Below are 22,489 nucleotides of genomic sequence, written 5' to 3'. Positions count from 1 at the left end.
GTTCCGGTCTGCAAGAGACTCTTATTGACTTCAGGAATTAAACTATAGGCATATAAAATATGTTATCAGATTCAAGAGTTAAGCTCAACCTCACAAAAAACAAAGGCATGAAGAATGACTGAATGCTGAAAAAGCAAGTGCTAAAAGGTCATGGTAATAAAAAAATATGATACAAACATTTAAAGAGGGCACATGTGAAGAACTGAAATAATTCATACTTGGTAAAGCAGGTCAGGTCTTCTGTGAAAGACAGTAAAAGCTGATGAAGGAGGGTAAATGATATTTGACCTATTATGTATGTATACATAAAGAAAGAAGAATTTGAAAAATAGCAAATAAAATGACTTAATCAAGAATTAAATAATTTTTTTCACTTTTTAGATATATTTTAAGAATGCTGGTACCAATACAATGAGAATAAGAATTCTTACTATTTTTTTTATAGAAAAAACATGTTTATGTACATATCTATATATATTTAAGGAATGCTCTCTCCCCTCATTTGAGATGATTACTCAGTGGGAAGCAGTAATACAAATGGAAAAGTCTTCCCTTCTGTGTTGAGGAAAGGAGACAAGGCTAAGTCATTTTTAGCAATGGATATTTTAAAAAAATATGTTTTTTGTTGTAATACCACAGTTCAGACTACAAGAGTCAAAAGCTAAGATCTTAATGTCAATGCCAGTATTTCAATGTCCATTTCTTGTTGGTTCCAACAGGATTGTCCGCTTTCGCTTCTATGTCACACATAGTCTTTCCCACTGGAAGGTGCTGGCTTGGGATAGGGCCTGGGTGTTGGGTAAGATGTTGTTTTCCTCGGACAGGAGCAGCACAGCAGGGCGCCTCCCAGAAGGCAGAGAGAAGCAGCAGCCCAGCCAATGAAGAGAGCCTGACCAAATTCATACCTAAAAAAAAAAAAGGTGATTCATTTGCTTAATCAATGAACCATTGGAAACTTCTCTAATGTAATTAAAGAATGAAATCAATATCACACTCAGATTGTTTTCCACTGGAAAAAAATCCCCTGTGATCCCTTTAAGTTTTATGAAGTACTTTAAGGTTTGTGGACACACACACGAGAACGTTCACATTGCAGTTGTTGACAATTTGCAACAGTAGATCAGGCAATGTGGCATGTAACACCGGGTTAATTATGCAAATATTTCCAAAGACTTTTCCATGTGCAGGAGACTTTTAAAGTATGCTACATACCTTAAAAGTCAGGTTTGGAATATGGTTCCTAGGCTAAAACAACAAGTCATGCTATCACCAAGTAACAACAGTATTCTATAAAAAATAAAAAAAACTGCCAGAGTGTTTTGGAGACTATTAGACTTTTCAACAGTTAACCCCTGATAAACACTAAAATCTGATCTATGATTTTGCGGAAAAAACTCCTAAACAACCCATAGATTGTTCTAGATTAAGTTGATCCAGGTGGATGTATTAAGCCATACTTCTGGGAGAAGATCTGTGACCGACGGTCGACAATAAGGAAAGAGAAGGGTCGGATCTAGAATGATAAGGCCTGAGTTTGAATCCTGATGCAAACTCTCAGCGGCTGAATTGTGGGTCATGAACTCTATGTGTCAACCTCAGAGGCTGCTTCTCTTAAAGCCCAATGATCCCATCTTCCTCACTGTACTGCTTTTAGGATCATGTGAGACAGTGTAAGTAAGCATACAGTGCCTGGCAATTTATAAAGTGCTTTCATATCCATTACTGGTAAACTTTTAGCCTATTGACCTCCAGCAGTTTCTGTCCCTACTTTGTAGTCTTATGGGATAGGTTCCAACAACATCCTGGCAGTATCTGTTTTCTTATACATGGGTGACTATAAACAAAGAAGCACACCTTATCTCTCCACCACTAGCATTTTTCATCCATTCATCTTAGCACTCAACAAACAATAATTACATCTTAACATCCCAACTCTGAATATAGTTATTAGGCTTTAAAGAAGTGAACACAGTGACACAAAGAGCCTTGTCTCTGATCAAAGGGTGTTCATTACGTGAGAGCCAAGTGTCAGCTCTTTAACTTCCCAAACTTGCAATATTAAGAAGGATGGTCTTTCTAAAATTATTTTATGGATGTGATGAAACACAAAATTTCATAGTGGTAACTCATCCTTTTCATAAATAAAATTGTTTTTTCCATAAATAAAATTGTTAGGAATGAAGTTTATGTTAAAGGTTATTAACCTCTACAATAGAACTGTTTTTTTTGATCAGTCATAAACTGTGTTTAGTTACAAATAATCACAATTAAGTGTTGTATCAGAATATACTTCAAAAGTGAAATTTCAAATCTATTGGTGTCTTTATTAATATTAAAAAAATTAAAAAATATGAAAAAAGGTCCAGCATACATTTGGAAAGTATACACCTTTTCTACTTTGAGGTTTATTCTGTCATCAATACATGCTATTAAAGTAATTATCAAACTATTTTTAACATGTCACAGGCCATTCAAGTTATTTTCAATTTTGGCAAAAATTCCATAAAATGCTGAATAGCAAGTCTGGGAAGTCACTATAGTAACTGGACTTTGCAGAACATAAAAGGGTATTTTCTCAGAGAACAAACAATTTTATATGTGACTATCATTACCTGGCATTGACCGGGGTCATGGGGTCATAGAATTCTTGAACAATTCTATTGCCATACCATGCTGTGGCAACTAAAATAGCCAGACCTATGGAAATTCAAAACAAAAGACTGTTAATCACCATGGAACACAGAGCATAAATGCATGGCTCATTAAATTTATAAGTATTTTACAAGAATAAAATTTCATCAATAATGCTGACATTTTAAATTTAGTCCATTTTAATTCAGACGACATTAATTTAGGATGAACAGAGGTTCAAACATGATTTTGTATAAGTGTTCTCTTAAGACAGACAAAAATACTAGGTTGGAGTTAGGCACATGACTGTTCATCTTATTCACTTACAGTTTAAGGTCCCTGGCACAAATAACATTCTTTTGGAAACATTCAGGAGATTCATGTCATTTAAGATCTCTTTAAAATAGATTGTTATAAATTAGTGTGCTAGACTACTTTTGATAAAACCAAAGTCCTTATTAGTAAAGCTTGCAAAAGGGAAGATGAAAACTCTTCTACATTCTTCTTGGCCAAAATGCAAAATTCCCATTTCTGAAGGATCAAAATGAATGTAAATAGCTAGATAGCAGGAACACATTGGACCTGGCTCAGAGCACACCAATCACCTAAATCCCTACACCCCTATTGGCCAGATGTTCCAGGTCTTGCCATGGGATTCAGTGAGGCGCCACATCAGATCAATGTACGCAGCGCACTCTCAATTTCTCATTCCTCTCGCATTTCAGTGCATGTGTGCGTGCTCAGTCTTTGTCTGGACTGCAGCCTGCCAGGTTCCTCTATCCATGGGATTTTCCAGGCAAGAATACTGGCATGGGTTGCCATTTCCTCCTCTAGGAGATCTTCTAGACCCAGTAGTTGAACCTGCATTTCCTATATTAGCAGGTGGATTCTCTACCATTGAGACACATGGGCAACCCCACAGAAACCACTTAGTCAAAATAATCTACTCTATCATTTATTAAAATAAGTATATAGTACCTCAATATTTTTATCCAAAGAACTTAAATAATTTCTTTTTATAGTCTGGGCTTAGGGGGCACTAGTGTTAAGGAAAATGCCTGCCAATACAGGAGATGTAAGAGACACAGATTTCGATCCCTGGGTCAGGAAGAACCCCTGGAGGAGGGCATGGCAACCCACTCCAGTATTCTTGCCTGGAGAATCCCATGGACAGAGGAGCCTGGCAAGTTATAGTATATAGGGTTGCATAGAGTCAGACACGACTGAAGTGACCTAGCACACAGTCTAAAAATTCATCACTTTAGACAGATTAATATTTCTATGCTACACCCATTGCCCTCTTCCTCCTACAAAAAAAAAAGTGGTCCAACCTAACTGCCTCTAATACTTGAAAGAAAACACTGTGGCTTTTGGCTGCTCGAGTAGAAAATATGAATACTCTGGAACTTGCAACCCTCACTCCTAGGAAGTCCGTGAGACTGTAGGAGTGATGGATGGGAGTTACTAGAAGATTAGCAGAGGACAATTCTACTCAGTAAGTGTATTCTTAGCCTTTGGTGTAAAACCTAAGTGTTGGGAATAAAATGCTCTGCAGTAGTAATTTGAATAATCTGTAACCAAATGTTTAGTAAAGCCACAGGCATTCTTCCTTCATTGTTCATGAAACCCATATACTTTTCTTAAAGAGAAAATGAGGAAAAAATCTAATTCTAGTTTTTCCTAGTGGTAGATTATACTACTACTGTCATTTCCAAAAACAATAGACTACCATATATAGTTTATGTAATAGTCTTATTGTTGTTGTTTAGTCTCTAAGTCATGGACTTAGAGACCCAATGGACTATAGCTTTGCCAAGCTCCCCTGTCCATGGGATTTCCCAGGCAAGAATACTGGAGTGGGTTTCCATTTCCTTCTCCAGGCAATCGTCCCATCCCAGGGATCAAATCTATATCTCCTGCATTGGCAAGCAGATTCTTTATAGTTGAGCCATCAGGAAAGCATATGTAATAGTCTATTTCAAAACAATAGACACCTACTATATATGACATATAATAGTCTATGATTTTATATACATACACAATTTTATATGCACACATTATCTTATTTAATATTAACTTTATTATAAGACTTTACAAATGAACTGTCCATGTCCTGTTCTGGCTCTCATTTTCTCAAAGGTCACATAATAAGATTTGAATAAAGCAATAAATACATATTTATTTTCTATGGAGAATGTAACCTCACTCTTTTATCAAGGTTTTTATTCCAAGACTTTTCTGCATTATTTTCTTTTTTTAACTCATTTTTTCTTATTTCCTACCATTCCAACATTCTACCTGAATTCCAAATGCCCTTTCTCTTTATTGATCTATGGGTAAAACCTGTTCATTCCAGAATCAGTACTGCTTACATGGAATAATGTCCTCCACTTCCTCCAATAATCCCAGCCCTATTCATTCCATTCATTTATACCTGTATGATTACACCTTCTTCATGTTCTCTCTCACCATTCCCCATCTTTCCCATGTAGTATCAGTAGAGACACCACAGAAATTTTCTGAATTACACAGAATTGGTCCTCAGTATTTGCTAGATAGAAAAAATCTCTCCCTTCACTTAAGGAGACTGTTTCTAATGAATCAGTTGGCACCTGAAACCTCAGGGAATAGACCTGTCCGCTGTGAACATAGATCTCAGATTTTAATGCAGTTCCCATTTGAGAAAGTGAAAGTCAACTGGGTTTAAAGTTTCTACGTCTTCATATTTTAAAGGAACTGAATTCAATTGATTCAAGAGCAATAAAGCCAACATGATCTAAGGAAGCCAAAAACTAGACCTTAAAAAACATCAGAAAGAGTTTAATAAGGTCTAAGAAGGACAGGGCCTCTCTTACCTGAAATAAGAAAGATCACGCCCCCAAAGACAGCCATCCGCATCTTCTGTGCCTCATCGTCTTCCATGCACTTCATACACTTCATGCCAACGGTGGCCACAAAGATGGCTATTAGTCCCAGCAGGATGCCAATCACCATCAAGGCACGGGTTGCTTGCAGAGTGCCTGACAAAAAACATTTTAGAACATGTAACAATCATGCCTAGACCAACAAGAGAAGAGTTGTAGAAGACCATGTATATTTCAATGTTGTATGGAAGACAGAAAACAACCAGGAGTCAGGAGACCCCAGTTCTAGTGATGCCTTTGCAGGAAACCCACACAGTTTCTCCTCCAGAAAAACAAATATCTGGCTGAATGATGAATAAGAATTCCTCCAGCTCTAACAGTTTATGTTTTTAACATTAAATTCAAAATCCTCTGAAAAATAATTAATGATTTGGTTGAATAGGCTTATAACACATTGTTAATTCTTACTACTGGAGAATTTTAATTCTGAAATAACAATCATACATTATCCTTAATGTTAAACCATTTATACTTTAAATGGTTTACAATATATCTTGGTAATAGTCAACAGCTTTACACTCCAGTCATCAAGCTGGAAAAAATCTGGGTGGGTGAATTTGGAAGACAAGAAATGAATTTATCATAGATTGTCTTGGCTGGATAAGCAACACATAAATCCAGTGATGGGGGTGGGGTGGGAGATCTGAAAACCACTTTCTCAGAACAAAACATAATAGCCTTTGAGATGTTATTTTGGAACACAGTAGGTTTATATTCAGAAATATCACTGGTGTTTAAAACTATTTAAATTACTATGTTGTAAAATGGCTGACAATTCAATGTAGCACTTCTTAGGATTCCACTAATTTTCTAATTTCTTGTTCTTGTCATTGGTATACTAAGTCATGATCAAATATATAGGGTTAGGTTTGAGATATGCCAGTAAATATATTAAAGAGTAAAAGCGTGATGCCATCCCTATGGCATAAATTCTCAAAGAAATTCTCAAAAAAATCTGAGGCACAGATTCTCAAAGAAAAGTGAGTTGTAACTACACTGGTTAGATGAGTTTAACTTTAGATTTATTTCCGTCATCAAATAAAGATCATTATCTCTTTGACAGTGTTAACATATGACAAGTCTTTATGCAAATATAAAAATTATTTACATTATAATAACAAAGTGTGCTATTTTATGGGTAAGCCAGTTACTATTCTTTGGGACCATGTTTTTATTATGTAAAGTATGAATGATGATATCTGTAACCAAGAAGTTGGAACAATTGACTTCCTAATGGTCTCAAAACTAGATGACATGATAGAAAGGTTTTATATCTCAGTATCTAATTTAGACTTAGGCTCAGTGTCAGTATTTTTAGGGTTGAGAATTTAGGCTAAAAATCATAATTAACGGTAAAGATTTCTAAAACATCAATTTATTTAAATTTGTTAATATTTCCATCCTTGCCATAATCAGGCAATCTATGATAAAATCATAGTAACCTCTTTCTGAAAGTATTAAAGACATTTTTTGACTGTATATGAGAGATATTTGGGAAGCCAAGATCAATTTTTACTTGATTTAATTACAAAGCAAACCAAAGGCATTCTCATGCTCCCCTCATAGATTCACTTCCCCATAAATGCATGTGGGCAAGTGTGCACCCAACTTATACACTTATCTGAAGATTGAAGGTTGGCACAAGAACTTCTGAATCAAAACATGTTTCATGGATCATGGGTTACCAGGAACTATCAGTTCAATTCAGTTCAGTCGCTCAGTCGTGTCTGACTCTTTGTGACCCCATGAACCGCAGAATGCCAGGCCTCCCTGTCCATCACCAACTCCTGGACTCCACCCAAACTCATGTCCATCGAGTCAGTGATGCCATCCAGCCATCTCATCCTCTGTCGTCCCCTTCTCCTCCTGCCGTCAATCTTTCCCAGCATCAGGGTCTTTTCAAATGAGTTAGCTCTTCGCATCAGAGGGCCAAAGTATTGGAGTTTCAACTTCAGCATCAGCCCTTCCAAAGAACACCCAGGACTGATCTCCTTTAGGATGGACTGGTTGGATCTCCTTGCAGTCCAACGGACTCTCAAGAGTCTTCTCCAACACCACAGTTCAAAACCATCAATTCTTCAGTGCTCAGCTTTCTTTATAGTCCAACTCTCACATCCATACATGACTACTGGAAAATCATAGCCTTGACTATATGGACCTTTGTTGGCAAAGTAATGCCTCTGCTTTTTAATATGCTGTCTAGGTTGGTCATAACTTTCCTTCCAAGGAGGTAAGCGTCTTTTAATTTCATGGCTGCAATCACCATCTGCAGTGATTTTGGAGCTCAGAAAAATAAATGCTGACACTGTTTCCACTGTTTCCCCATCTATTTCCCATGAAATGATGGGACTAGATGCCATGATCTTCGTTTTCTGAATGTTGAGCTTTAAACCAACTTTTTTACTCATCTCTTTCACTTTCATCAAGAGGCTTTTTAGTTCCTCTTCACTTTCTGCCATAAGGGTGGTGTCATCTGCATATCTGAGGTGATTGATATTTCTCTTGGCAGTCTTGATTCCAGCTTGTGCTTCCTCCAGCCCAGCGCTTCTCATGATGTACTCTGCTTATAAGTTAAATAAGCAGGGTGACAATATACAGCCTTGGTGTACTCCTTTCCCTATTTGAAACCTGTCTGTTGTTCCATGTCCAGGAACTATAGCTGCTTATAAGATTATTGTGAAACCTCCCTTGGAATCACAAACGATACTCTGGTATGAAGAGAAAAGTACCAAGGACTCCATAATTACGGTGTGTCCTTCCTTCTGGTTTGCCAACAGTTTTGCAAAGGCAATCATGCTCAGAAGGAAAATAAAAAATAAAATAAATAACCTCTTCTACATAAATAACCTCTTCTACAGAAACAGAGATTTCTTATCTGGTCCTAAGTGCCACTCAGAAAGAAAGCATTTCAGTCAAAGGAACACTGGAAAAGGAGATGCTGAAAGTCACAGAGATGATTCACGTGGAGGACAGGGTGACCACTCATCCATTTTGGCTGACTCTCTAGGTTTTAAAACTACAAGTCCTGCCTTCTGAGAAGGTCTTCAATCCTGGGCAAACTGGGAAAACTAGCCACTATTGGAGGATGTTTGGATGTGGAAAGTAAAATGAAAAGGGTTAGCAAGGTAAGCAGAAGGCATTTATCAAGTACGATTTTGCAAGCTAGGGAAAGGGTTTTGGAGTTTATTCTAAATGTGAGCAGAAGCCATTTAGGGTCTTAAAGGAGGAATGAAAAGATTTTTTACCCTGTCTTCCTCTGACAGGGTAAAAAATATGTATAGCATTTTACTTCTCTCAACTACCTTTTGCTCTGTCTGTCTATTAAGCTCAATTTTCCAACCTTTATTCACCACTTTGGTTGCTTTCTCTGATGTCTAAGTTTTCTACTTTGAATTGTAGGGCTTCAAATCAGATCCAGCTTCTATAATCGTTCTGATCTTTACTTCATGTATGAACAGCAGGCCACCAACCCAGCAGGTCTGAGCACTTGGATCACAAGGTACTCTTCACGAGGAGTCTGCTGGGCCTCAAGCTCCTGAGTCAAGCCTGTATAAAACCACCCAGGCAGAGAGCGTACATGGATCAACCACTTCAGGGCTGCACCTGCACTCGCCTGGGATTATCTCGTTTTCACAGTCTTCATCTCTGAGTCTGTTCTCCTTTCAGTTCTCAAAGAAAACACATTTAATTCACACCCCATTTTATTCTTTCCACTACTTTACAAAATTTCTAAGGGGAAAGGAACAGATATTTTGTTCTGTGTGCTACAAACTCTAGTAAGTCTTATAGTATAAAGAATTATATGCATAATGCACAAAAATAACGGAGAAAATGGGGGAAACCTATACTCAGGAATCATGTAAACCATATATTGCAAGAAGATCATATTTCATTTTAAAAAATCCGATAAAAAGCAATACTGTTATTTTGTGAAGCAGTATTTTTTCATTTACATCCTGACATCCACTGGCTTAGGAAATGTCTGTATTTTACAATACTAGATGGGCATCAAACACAAAATCTCATCTTGCATCACTGGAGATATTTGGATGAATTCTTAACTATAGTGATATGTGGGGAGAAATGTAAACATAGGGAAAAAAGCCTGAGAATCATAACAGCATCAAAACTCACTAGTTGGGCACATGTAATGGTGGATTACAAGTCAAAGTAAGCAAGCGTTACAAGTTATGAGGGTTTTACATGCAGATAGAATCTAAATTGCACAGTTTTAAGCTGGGACCAGATGAATCCTTCAAATTAATGTCTTATAGAAGCCTTTTAAGTCAGAGAGCTAAAATATGTAATTGTGGGCTCCTTGATAACTTGGCCAAATATTTATTCATATTTCTATTCAAAGCACTTAACAATACCTGGCAAGCTTCATGGATTATTCAATCTGGGATCAATTAATTTAAATTTGAATATGTCTTTATCTTTTAAAAATTCATATATAATAGGTAAAAATACCTTTTGTGTTAAGCTTAATTTTTGAAATAACACCAAGAAACACCTCTTAGAAAGCCTCAAGATACTAAAATCTTGCTACATAAAGCCAGATCTAGTTTAGATTATTAAAAGCTAGAAATTCACCTACAGAGAAAAAAAATCATACTTTTTGTTTAACCGAATCTAATTTTAAAAAATTTTCTAAATTATGCATCTAATGAGCTTCCAAGATGAAGTTTTTTTCTGGTGGAACAATGACCAGCAGGGCAGAGAAGTTGAGAAATATTTGAAAGCCACCAAATATTTTAGGCCAGAGAGATAAAGTCTTGAACTATTAACTCTGAGTTGACCTGAGTGGCTCCAATCTGAAGCAAGTATGTTTCTTTCTGGCCCATTAAATTTGCCTCTACAATATTATTACCACCGATTAAAGCTGTCTTTGGAGAAAATGGTTAGTAAACATTCAAAAAGGTACACTATTTATTGTTCCTCATAATTATTCAGCAGTACATGGAGAAGGCGGTCTTTTAATTACACTTAGCTAGACTGATAATCTTGAGATTAAAGACTCCCTAAGGAGTTCTTAACACTTGCAACCTGAAAGTATAATTTGAAAACATACTTACAAAGATCTCTACTTAGGAGACAAGAAACGAGTTAGAAGTTACTGATCTACTACAGTGAGGTTAATCAACATAAGCGTAGAAAGACAAGCAGAGACAAGTCAGTGGAATTTTTTTTTTTTTAAAGCATTTCTAAAGTCTTACTACACAAGCAGCAGAACTTCTTTAAATACCTGGCATTGTTCATGCTATTTACTAGCCATATTACTATATTATTACCCTATTATATATCATAAATAAAGAAGATTTTAATTATATCTCTATCTTCATGCAGTCCCTCTTTGTATCAAGTTGCTTAACAAGTATTAAGTAGATAAACTGACCACTGGGTGACTAGAACAAAAATCCTCTTTTTTCTTCTGCAATTAAATGAACTCATCACAGACTGTCACAGAGCTATACTCCCATGACATCTTCACTTATTAAACTGTTCACTTTTAGTCAAGTTCAAAGTTTCTCAAGAGTCTTCACTGTTAGCATTTCCATTTGATTGATGTATGAACTGGTGGCCACTGGGTGTGACCTCAAGACTCCAGCACAGTCAATAACTGTGGTCTGGGATAAGGCAGGACTTAATCATTTTTCAGGATGTTCCAAACATTTTTGCTATCTTTGTTTCTTAAGAGAAATTGTCTCATGATTAAATGTACACTTCTCTGTTAATTCTGTGCCACTTAGTCATCACTCCAATCAAGGAAGCCTAAACTCTGCCACTTGCCTATGTCCTTTGTATCACTGAAATTAGTAACAAAGACTGTTGGCACTGAAAGGAATCAACATTTGCACATTATCCATCATCTTAGCTGCATTTTTAGGAACAAGGATAGGGCCTGGCTCATGCTGGTTGAATGGATAAATGAGTCATGGATTCATCTCCCTGTTCTGCCCACTCTGCCCTACTTTACAAGTAGGGAAACTACAGTCCAGAGGGATCAAGTGGCTCACCATTATAAACATGGCTAGTTAGGGTAGAACCAGGGTCAGAACTGAGTATTCAAGCTTGCATTTGGGTTTTGACTTTCATCATTCCAAAAATCAGAACTAATTCTCAAAAACAGATCTGAACACAAATGGCCCCTTAAACACCAGTGGTTCAGCAGGCCTAATGCAGTCTAGAGAAGTGTTAGGAGGTGCCCTCATCTCTGCCTCTACATCAAAGACCGTCTAAGTCAGTGCTTTTATTATTTGATTGAGCCTGACATCATGGTGAGAGTTCTGGGAAACTTCACCGACAACCAATACTCATTAAAGCACACCTACACACATGTGGATTCACGTAAAGCAAGTTGAACAGGCCAGAGGAGCTTGTAAACAAATTACAGAATCCTAAGTTTAGATGAGACTTACAGAGAGTCTAGCCTAACCTCCCATTTGTCTGGGACTTGGATTTTCCCTACAGCATTCCTTCAAAATACTTATTTATTCCTCTGCCTGCACACCTCCCACCATGCAACCTCCTGGGGCAACCCAATCTTTGGACAGCTCTAGCTATTAAAGTCAAGCGAGGAGAAGCAATTAACTAAGCACATGAAATAGGAACTAGCTTGCCAAAAGTTTGAAAAATGAATCAAAACAAGGCAAGACGTACAGTTTAATCAAGAAAATCAACTCTATCTGGCACTCTCTTTTGCATATTCCAACTATCAGTCATCAGTGTCAATAAACATCCATTCTTGGATGGAAGTGAAACTGTCTTAGCCATGGTAAAACCACAATCCATGATGTATTATTTGTTTACCCAGGAAATTCCCCAGTTACATTTTCATAAACTGCTTTGCAAGAACCATCTAAAGAAGCCTTGCTGTATCTCACTTTTGACATTGCCTTAAGTACGCTGTATCCCTTTAGACACTGCCATGAGCTCTTTGCAGCTGACACTAGTTAGAGAAGGGGAACCAGGGATTTTAACACATCTAGTGCTATAACCTTTATAAATCCCAGAATCTGAGCCATAAATTGCCAAGTGGGCTCCACTGGCAGAGAACAAGCTACAATTTTAAGAAACTTCTAAGTTTTTCACCTAAAAGCACTTTGTGAAGTGTGACTTGTTTCAAGGAACACTAGTTATATGTACAGATAAGCCTGTTCACCTCTGGATATCACAGTACTAAACCAAAAACAGCCAGTGAATCACCTCCCAGGTCTCTACTTCAGGTGGGTGTGAGCACAACTGTCCAGGTGGAGAACAGAGACAGGTAGGTTCTCTGGGCTCCATCCAAAGGCATCTAGTGAGTCACTGGCAGGTTGGGAAGTATACCTGTGAGTCAAGGCTCTCTCTTCTGAGAGTAAGTTTTGAGAGAAAGGCCTCAGCCCCACCTTTGATAAACTCTGGCATTAACCAAAAGGAAAATAGGAACTGACATGGAGTTAAAAAAAAAGAAATCATCAGAAAGCAATCTCCAAAACGGGTAGAGGAAAGTAGTGTTCATATCTTCCATCATAGCTTTAAAAATCATAACAGTTATGATAACTAGGTATAAATGAAAATAAAACATTTTAACACATCATCATGTGTAGGGATAACCTATTTCGGTATTAACAACATGGATTGATCTGATTTCATTTGGCTGTTTAAGGAAGGTAAAAGAAAGTCTATTTGCACATGTTGAAAATGAACTACTAGTACTTCCCTGGTGGTCCAGTGGCCAAGACTCTGCACTCCCAGTGCAGGGGAGCCAGGTTCGATTCCTGGTCAGGGAACTAGATTCCACATGCCACAAGTAAAAGATCCAAGATGCCCTCCAAAAGATCGAAGATCCTGAGTAACACAACTGAGACCCAGGGAAGCTGAATAAATATAATTTGAAAGATACTTAAAAATAAGAAAATGAATCCTTTTGATCAGAGGAATCAGAGATCTATTTGGAATTGTCCTTAGAATCATCTCCATCTGGCAGTGCTTCAATTTGACATGCCAAATGCCATACAATTCCTTACATGTATTTATCCATCCATGAAGAGATTCAATGATTATATAAAGTCATATACTTAATGTACTCCTTATATTTGGCATAAAAGAATCCTAATATGGGAACTCTGAAAAGCTGAAACGGCAACACTAAAAACCGCCATGTGTACACTGACTCACAAATTCCACAGGTACTCGAGAGTTTTAAACAGATTTGGAACAGAGTGAACAACTCTAAAGGGCATGGCTTTTGACAAAACCACACACAGGAGGTGGACAAAGCAACTGAATAAACTTGAGTAATGACTTGAACACTGCTTACTGTCAGCACACAAAGGGGACTGGTGGGCATGCTTGTTTGTCTAGGCAAAGGCTAAGGAAGCTTTTATTCAAGTTAGTTCAAGTGCATGACAGACACAAGTTCAGGACAACTAATGTCATATCTCAAGGAAGTTACTCTGGCCATGAATTGTTATTACCTAAGTAAGCAGGAATTTAATGAATTTCTGACAAAACTCAGAAGTTTTTGTTTTAAAAAACAATAAAAGAAAAAATCCATCCAGTCACTCTTCCCTCCACCATATCTAGGACTATTTCTCTCTACATAATCCTGTCCAAACTTATGAAAGAAAGAAGCCAGCATTCGTTACATAGAAATTCCTCTGTGGGAGACAGAAACTCAGAGAAGACCCGCCCTCTCTCTCCTGACCTCTGCATTCATCAGCTGTATCTCCCTAGTGGCTTCATTTTCTCCTTTATCTAATGAAGGGAGATAATTTTGAACGTCTCTTTCTTCTCATCCTTTTTCTATCTGCCACCCACCTTCACTTTCCAAAATAAGACTATACAATCCACCTCCTCTGAAGACTCCTGGTCTGAGAGCTAAACCTTCTGGGGAATCTTAAGAGACTTACTTCTTCAAGGAGTCTTTGGAGGGAAAGACTTCCTCACACTTGTTTAGTCCCTCAGTCGTATCTGAGAGTCTGTAGCCTCATGGACTGTAGCCTGCCAGGCTCCTCTGTCCATGGGATTCTCCAGGCAAGAATACTGGAGTGGGTTGCCATTTCCTTCTCCAGGGGATCTTCCTGACCCAGGGATAGAACCCAGGTCTCCTGCACTGCAGGCGGATTCTTTACCACTGAGCCACTGGGGAAGTCCCCTTCACACTAACTGGATCTCAGAAGTCAAAAGAATTAGATGATTCAAACTCAAGTGTAAGAAGACACTAGGTTGAGACAGTCTATGTAGGAATCTGATTTCTTCTCATGACAATTCATAGTAAAGATAGAGAAAAAAGCTATATCTAATAACTGGCATTATCTATTTAATTTTACAAACTGGAGAGGCTTTCAGGCTCCAAACTTTTCAAGGCACATCATTTTCTTGTCCTAACCCTACAGTTCTTCAATTTTCACAGAATCTGAGAATGTCCAGGAAAGGCCTAAGAGCTCAAAATCGAGTTTGGCTCCCACTCGCTCAGTTGCCACCCCACTCATGGGTATGTAAGATGAAACTCACACCTTGAGAACAGTGTCACCTAGGCAGTTGGAGGAAAAATTAGAGCTTAGGTCTGGTTGTCCCTTTCCCCAAACCAGGGTTCTCTCTGCTACCTTATGGTGGGGCACATGATCAGCAGACTTGATCCACTGAAGGTTGACAGACATGTAACCACACAACAGAACCGTTTAATAGCTACTACTCCAAAAGGGAGCCATTTGGGGTTGGGTCCCTGTAGCTCTGACAGAAAGGAATCTGCGGGCAATGAAAGAGACCCGGGTTCGATCTCTGGGTAGGGAAGATCCCCTGAAGGAGGAAATGGCGACGCAATCCAGTATTCTTGCCTGGAGAAGCCCATGGACAGAGGAGCCTAGCGGGCTACAGTCTGTGGGGTTGCAAAGAGTCGGACACGACTGAACGATTAACATTATACCACCCTGATTTACAACTGGGGAGTGGGGAAGGCACTCACTGTTCAGATTCAGCAAGGAGTCGAAGACTTTGCACTGGATCTGCCCGGTGCTCTGAGACACGCAGGACATCCATAGCCCCTCGTAGATGGCCTGGGCCGTCACGATGTTGTCACTAGCATAGGAGTAAACCTTCCACTGGGGCAGCGCCGTGCTGACGATGGAGCCGATCCAGCCCAGAAACGCCAGGATGAAGCCCAGCAGCTGCAACCCCGCGTTGGCCATGACTCGCTCGGGCGCCCGCGCTGGCTCGGGGGCAGCAGGTGCACAAGGCGGAGTTTGCAGGTGCGCACCCGGGACTCCCGGGGGTGACGGAGCCTAGCGGAAGAAGTTCTTGCAGGGAATCCTGCTCCCTGCGCTGACGTCGGAGAAGCTCTGGGACGGGGTCCGGGTCTTGGTCGGCGCTGCGGTTCGGAGGCGAGAAGCTGAGGCTGCTCCCGGACCGCGACTGAAATGCAGACCCGCTGGGCGCCGCGATTTAAAGCAGCTCCGCCCCCGGCCTGACCCGGCCGCCGCGCAGCGCCCTCTGGCGGTTTCCGGGCGGGTTGCTGGAAAGCGAGAGGGACCGCGGGAGCCCGCGATGGGGCCCGAACTCTGGCGGGAGGGTCCTGCCAGCCAAGTCGGGACAACTCGAGGAGGATCAGGTACGCATAGTGTTCCGGTGCTGCTCGTTTCCTGTCTTTTCTCCTCTTGCCCTTTTCCTCTGTGAGTCTTCCCAGGCTTTCCGTTCATTCAATCCACATTTATCCAAAAATGACTACGTATGTCTAAACACTAAAAGATGCCAAGATGAAAAATTAAGACCTCAAGGGACGCACAGTTTCATTTTCGACTTTTCCCTCGCTGATTAAAAGACATTTCTATGGCTCTCCACCCCTCTAACCTCCCTCACACACTTTCCTCCCTTTCCGTTCAGCCTCCTCCCCATTTTCCTTTCCTCCCAATGCCCTTTCGTCCCTTTGAGATCTCTTTTAGAATCATAAAAGAAATGTTGATACCTTATTTATTAGGAAACTGAGACCCAGAAAGGAAACGTGGTTTTCGTAAGACCATACAGCAAGTTGATAGCATATGCAGTACTCTGGTTCTCAGCCCACTCTGCCCAACTACATCTCAGCTTGACCGAAATATATGTCCTTTGAGCTTCCCTGGTGGCACAGCGGTAAAAAAAAAAAAAAAAAAAAATCTACCTGCCAATGCAGTAAAGGCAAGAGGCACGGGTTCAGTCCCTGGGTCTGGAAGATCCCCTGGAGAAGGAAATGGCAACTCACTCTGGCATTCTTGCTTGGAAAGTTGTATGGACAGAGGAGCTGAGTCGGTTACAATCTATGGGGTCTCAAGAAGTACCTCAGTGAGTAGGACTTGACTGAGCACACACACCCATCCTTATGGAAATACAGCCTACCCTCCCCTACCCCTACACTTGTACACACCCACACCCAGCCTACCTTCCACCATTCCTACACTTGAACACACACACACACGCACATCATCATCACCCTCTTTCTCACAGCACTTTGTCTTAGAGCAGTGATTCATTCTCAGAGGGACCTGGCCACCCAGACCCGCTGCCCCTCCAAAGGGTGTTTCTCGGATGTTATTCATCAGAGGTGACAGCATCTAAAAAGTCCCCCCAAGTAGAAAGAGACCTGTCCTGGGATTAGAAGTCCAAGTTCTGGCTTTTGCAGTGTGACTGGCTGTGGCCAACACCTCAGATTTTAGCTTATTCAGCCTTTAGTTTTGCTCTGTGGGTCTCTAAAGCTTCCTTCTTTGTAGTTACTCAGAAGTGTACCTCAGATGCTGTGGTTTGGAATAATTAAAATGTTTTCCGAACCTCTTTGTGTGTGTGGTGCCAGTGTGGTGGGAGGAGAAGCCCTTATGGTTTTAATAAAAACAGAAGCACCTCCCAGGCAGAAATAAACTTGCAAAAGGGAAAACAAGATATGTTTCAATATTTCCTATGGCAACTGCCAGTTTATAGTAAAGAGGGAGTTAAAAATTTTTTTCATAGTGTGAATGAGAGGGGTGAAGAGAACTCTGCCACTTGGGGGAATGTTGGTGGTGCACGCTATGCATGTGTGAGGTGAGACAGAATATGAGAATCTCTGCACCTTCTGCTCAATTTTGCTGTGAGACTAAAACTACACTTTTAAAAAATATATAAAAAAGCAAAAAATCCCAAGCACCACCACCCTCATTTCCACCTGGCTATCGTCAGATACCTTAGGAAGGTTTAAATCCAAAGGACAAGTCTGCATGGAGATTTAAGGACTAGCAATGAAGAGGGTGGACTTCCTTGGTGGCTTAGTAGTAAAGAATCCTCTTGCAATGTAGGAGATGCAGGTTTGATCCCTGGGTCAGGCAGATCCCCTGGAGAAGGAAATGGCAACCCATTACAGTATTCTTGCCTGGTAAGTCACATGGACAGAGGAGCTTGGTAGGCTACAGTCCATGGGGTCTCAATAGAATTGGATACAACTTAGCAACTAAACCACCGCCACCACCAATGAAAAGGGTAACACATAAGCTAGATGAAGAGATTTAATTTGGGATAAGCAGGAATTAAGCAAGTGGTGTCCTTTCTTATCTGAAAGCCTCCTCAGACCCTGGAAAGGCTCTCAGGCTGCTCTGTAGGGCAGGACCACATCCAGGCTAAGTCCTCAGAGTCTGGGCCCACAGTTATTAATTCTTTCTATACCTAGATGAATGTTTTGTAGGGTCCTGTGAGAGATATCAATCACATTTGATTTATTTATGTGTTAAGGACTGTTAAGCTCAGGGGAGGTTCTCAGACTTTGCTTAGGACTACACCACCATCATGTGAATCAAATAGTCTTATCTTTTTGTTCCAGTCAATTCAGAATTAAGATTATTAAATTTTTGTCTTTGTTTTTTAGATTAGAGTAATAAAAACATGATTTTAATTCAGTGAATGTATTTGTGCACAGGCCTTTTAATGTACATTAGGACCTGTTTTTATCAACCAACAGTTGTCAGGAATTAGAGGGATGAACTCTGTGGCCAGTATGGCCCCATGTTTTTTGTTTTTTAAGTCCAGGTCTGTGTGAGACTGATTACTTCATTGCCCACAGCATATTTGTGAGGCTGTGGTTGATGCTGTTTACTCCACTGAGATCCATGCCATCTCTGGCATATCTAATCCTGTCTAGTTTTTTGTCCTTCCCTCAGAGCAGATAGATGAGATAATGGCTCACCAGAAATCCATCAACTTAAAGAGGAAAAACAACTTACAGACATTGGTCTTTAAATATAAACAGAGGTTTATATATACCATCTCCTATGTGAGGTGACCATTCAGGTATGACCTAAATCAAATCGCTTATGACTATACAGTAGAAGTGAGAAATAGATTTAAGGAATTAGATCTGATAGACAGAGTGCCTGATGAACTATGGACGGAGATTCGTGACATTGTACAGGAGACAGGGAGCAAGACCATCCCCAAAAAAGAAATGCAAAAAAGCAAAATGAGTGTCTGAGGAGGCCTTACAAATAGCTGTGAAAAGAAGGGAGGTGAAAAGCAAAGGAGAAAAGGAAAGATATACCCATTTGAATACAGAGTTCCAAAGAATAGCAAGAAGAGATAAGAAAGCCTTTCTCAGGGATCAATGCAAAGAAATAGAGGAAAACAATAGAATGGGAAAGACTAGAGATCTCTTCAAGAAAATTAGAGATCAGTTCAGTTCAGGTTTCCCTGGTGACTCAGAGGATAAAGCTTCTGCCTGCAATGCAGGAAACCCGGGTTTGATCCCTGGGTCTGGAAGATCCCTGGAGAAGGAAATGGCAACCCACTCCAGTATTCTAACCTGGAGAATCCCATGGACAAAGGAGCCTGGTGGGCTACAGTCCACGGGGTTGCAAAGAGTCTGACAAGACTGAACGACTTCACTTTCACTTTCACCTTTCAGTTCAGTTTAGTCACTCAGTCGTGTCCGACTCTTTGCAACCCCATGAATCGCAGCACGCCAGGCCTCTCTGTCCATCACCAACTCCCGGAGCTCACTCAGACTCACATCCATCGAGTCAGGGATGCCATCCAGCCATCTCATCCCCTTCTCCTCCTGACCCAATCCCTCCCAGCACCAGAGTCTTTTCCAGTGAGTCAACTCTTCATGAAGTGGCCAAAGTACTGGAGTTTCAGCTTTAGCATCATTCCTTCCAAAGAAATCCCAGGGCTGATCTTCAGAATGGACTGGTTGGATCTCCTTGCAGTCCAAAGGACTCTCAAGAGTCTTCTCCAACATCACAGTTCAAAAGCATCAATTCTTTGGTGCTCAGCTTTCTTCACAGTCCAACTCTCACATCCATACATAACCACTGGAAAAACCATAGCCTTGACTGGACGGACCTTTGTTGGCAAAGTAATGTCTCTGCTTTTCAATATGCTGTCTAGGTTGGTCATAACTTTTCTTCCAAGGAGTGTCTTTTAATTTCATGGCTGCAGTCACCATCTGCAGTGATTTTGGAGCCCCCCAAAATAAAGTCTGACCCTGTTTCCACTGTTTCCCCATCTATTTCCCATGAAGTGATGGGACCAGATGCCATAATCTTCGTTTTCTGAATGTTGAGCTTTAAACCAACTTTTTCACTCTCCTCTTTCACTTTCATCAAGAGGCTTTTGAGTTCCTCTTCACTTTCTGCCATAAGGGTGGTGTCATCTGCATATCTGAGGATACTGATATTTCTCCTGCCAATCTTGATTCCAGCTTGTGCTTCTTCCAGCCCAGCTTTTCTCATGATGTACTCTGCATATGGTGACAGATATACGGCCTTGTAACAATATACAGCCTTGATGTACTCCTTTTCCTATTGGGAACCAGTCTGCTGTTCCATGTCCAGTTCTAACTGTTGCTTCCTGACCTGCATATAGGTTTCTCAAGAGGCAGGTCAGGTGGTCTGATATTTCCATCTCTTTCAGAATTTTCCACAGTTTATTGTGATCCATGCAGTCAAAGGCTTTGGCATACTCAATAAAGCAGAAATAGATCCTTTTCTGGAACTCTCTTGCTTTTTCAATGAACCCTCGAATGTTGGCAATTTGATCTCGGGTTCCTCTGCCTTTTCTAAAACCAGCTTCAACATCTGGAAGTTCACGGTTCACATATTGCTGAAGCCTGACTTGGAGAATTTTGAGCATTTATTTTACTAGTGTGTGAGATAAGTGCAATTGTGCGGTAGTTTGATCCTTCTTTGGCATTCCCTTTCTTTGGGATTGGAATGAAAACTGACCTTTTCCAGTCCTGTGGCCACTGCTGAGTTTTCCAAATTTGCTGGCATATTGAGTGCAGCACTTTCACAGCATCATCTTTCAGGATTTGAAATAGCTCAACTGAAATTCCATCACCTCCACTAGCTTTGTTTGTAGTGATGCTTTCTAAGGCCCACTTGACTTCGCATTCCAGGATATCTGGCTCTAGGTGAGTAATCACACCATCATGATTATCTGGGTTGTGAAGATCTTTTCTGTACAGTTCTTCTGTGTATTACTGCCACCTCTTCTTAATATCTTCTGCTTCTGTTAGGTTCCTCCCATTTCTGTCCTTTATTGAGCCCATCTTTGCATGAAATGTTCCCTTGGTATCTCTAATTTTCTTGAAGAGATCTCTAGTCTTTCCCATTCTGTTGTTTTTCTCTATTTCTTTGCATTGACCACTGAAGAAGGCTTTCTTATCTCTCCTTGCTATTCTTTGGAACTCTGCATTCAGATGCTTATATCTTTTCTTTTCTCCTTTGCTTTTCACTTCTCTTCTTTTCACAGCTATTTGTAAGGCCTCCCCAGACAGCCATTTTGCTTTTTTGCATTTCTTTTCCATGGGGATGGTCTTGATCCCTATCTCCTATACAATGTCATAAACCTCCATCCATAGTTCATCAGGCACTCTGTCTATCAGATCTAGGCCCTTAAATCTATTTCTCACTTCCACTGTATATTCATAAGGGATTTGATTTAGGTCATACCTGAATGGTCTAGTGGTTTTCCCTACTTTCTTCAATTTAACTCTGGATTTGGCAATAAGGAGTTCATGATCTGAGCCACAGTCAGCTCCTGGTCTTGTTTTTGTAGACTGTATAGAGCTTCTCCATCTTTGGCTGCAAAGAATATAATCAATCTAATTTCAGTGTTGACCATCTGGTGATGTCCATGTGTAGAGTCTTCTCTTGTGTTTTTGGAAGAGGGTGTTTGTTATGACCAGTGCATTTTCTTGGCAAAACTCTATTAGTCTGTGCCCTGCTTCATTCCATCTTCCAAGGCCAAATTTGCCTGTTATTCCAGGTGTTTTCTTGACTTCCTACTTTTGCATTCCAGTCCCCTATAATGAAAAGGACATCTTTTTTGGGTGTTAGTTCTAAAAGGTCTTGTAGGTCTTCATAGAACCGTTCAACTTCAGCTTTTTCAGTGTTACTGGTTGAGGCATAGACTTGGATTACTGTGATATTGAATGGTTTGCCTTGGAAACGAACAGAGATCATTCTGTCATTTTTTAGATCGCGTCCAATTACTGCATTTTGGACTCTTTTGTTGACCACGATGGCTACTCCCTTTCTTCTGAGGGATTCCTGCCCGCAGTAGTAGATATAATGGTCATCGGAGTTAAATTCACCCATTACAGTCCATTTTAGTTCGCTGATTCCTAGAATGTCAACGTTAACTCTTGCCATCTCCTGTTCGACCACTTCCAATTTGCCTTGATTCATGGACCTGACATTCCAGGTTCCTATGCAATATTGCTCTTTACAGCATTGGACCTTGCTTTTATCACCAGTCACATCCACAGCTGGGTATTGTTTTTGTTTTGGCTCCATCCCTTCATTCTTTCTGGAGTTATTTCTCCACTGATCTCCAGTAGCACCTACTGACCTGGGGAGTTCCTCTTTTAGTATCCTATTATTTTGCCTTTTCGTACTGTTCATGGGGTTCTCAAGGCAAGAATACTGAAGAGGTTTGCCATTCCCTTCTCCAGTGGA

At 40.1% G+C, this 22,489-nt stretch overlaps 1 protein-coding gene and 1 non-coding gene across 2 annotated transcripts; one reads left to right on the top strand and one right to left on the bottom strand.

Annotated features, from left to right (window-relative positions):
• Window positions 1–274: 274 nt before the first annotated feature.
• On the bottom strand, window positions 275–15,938 carry CLDN1 (claudin 1). The gene is made up of 4 exons (XM_055568707.1): window positions 15,505–15,938; window positions 5,487–5,651; window positions 2,613–2,697; window positions 275–905 (listed from the first exon to the last, which is right to left on the bottom strand). The coding sequence occupies exons 1-4, from the start codon at window positions 15,725–15,727 to the stop codon at window positions 743–745; spliced, it is 636 nt and encodes a 211-aa protein (XP_055424682.1). The 5' UTR covers window positions 15,728–15,938; the 3' UTR covers window positions 275–742.
• On the top strand, window positions 13,255–13,327 carry TRNAG-CCC (transfer RNA glycine (anticodon CCC)). Its single transcript has one exon. It is a non-coding gene; the product is annotated as a tRNA-Gly (tRNA).
• Window positions 15,939–22,489: the final 6,551 nt, after the last annotated feature.

Source organism: Bubalus kerabau, chromosome 2 (genome assembly GCF_029407905.1).
Source record: "Bubalus kerabau isolate K-KA32 ecotype Philippines breed swamp buffalo chromosome 2, PCC_UOA_SB_1v2, whole genome shotgun sequence".
NCBI lineage: Eukaryota > Metazoa > Chordata > Mammalia > Artiodactyla > Bovidae > Bubalus > Bubalus kerabau.
Note: the sequence above shows the minus strand (reverse complement) of the source record. Positions and strands in the feature narration are given on the sequence as shown.

Coding starts and splice junctions, on each gene's coding strand:
- CLDN1 (XM_055568707.1), bottom strand. CDS start 15,727: ATGGCCAACGCGGGGTTGCAGCTGCTGGGCTTCATCCTGGCGTTTCTG. Junction 5,652..15,504: donor CTCCTTGCTGAATCTGAACA/GTGAGTGCCTTC, acceptor GTTTTTTGTCAG/GCACTCTGCAAGCAACCCGT. Junction 906..2,612: donor ATGACCCCGGTCAATGCCAG/GTAATGATAGTC, acceptor TTTTTTTTTTAG/GTATGAATTTGGTCAGGCTC.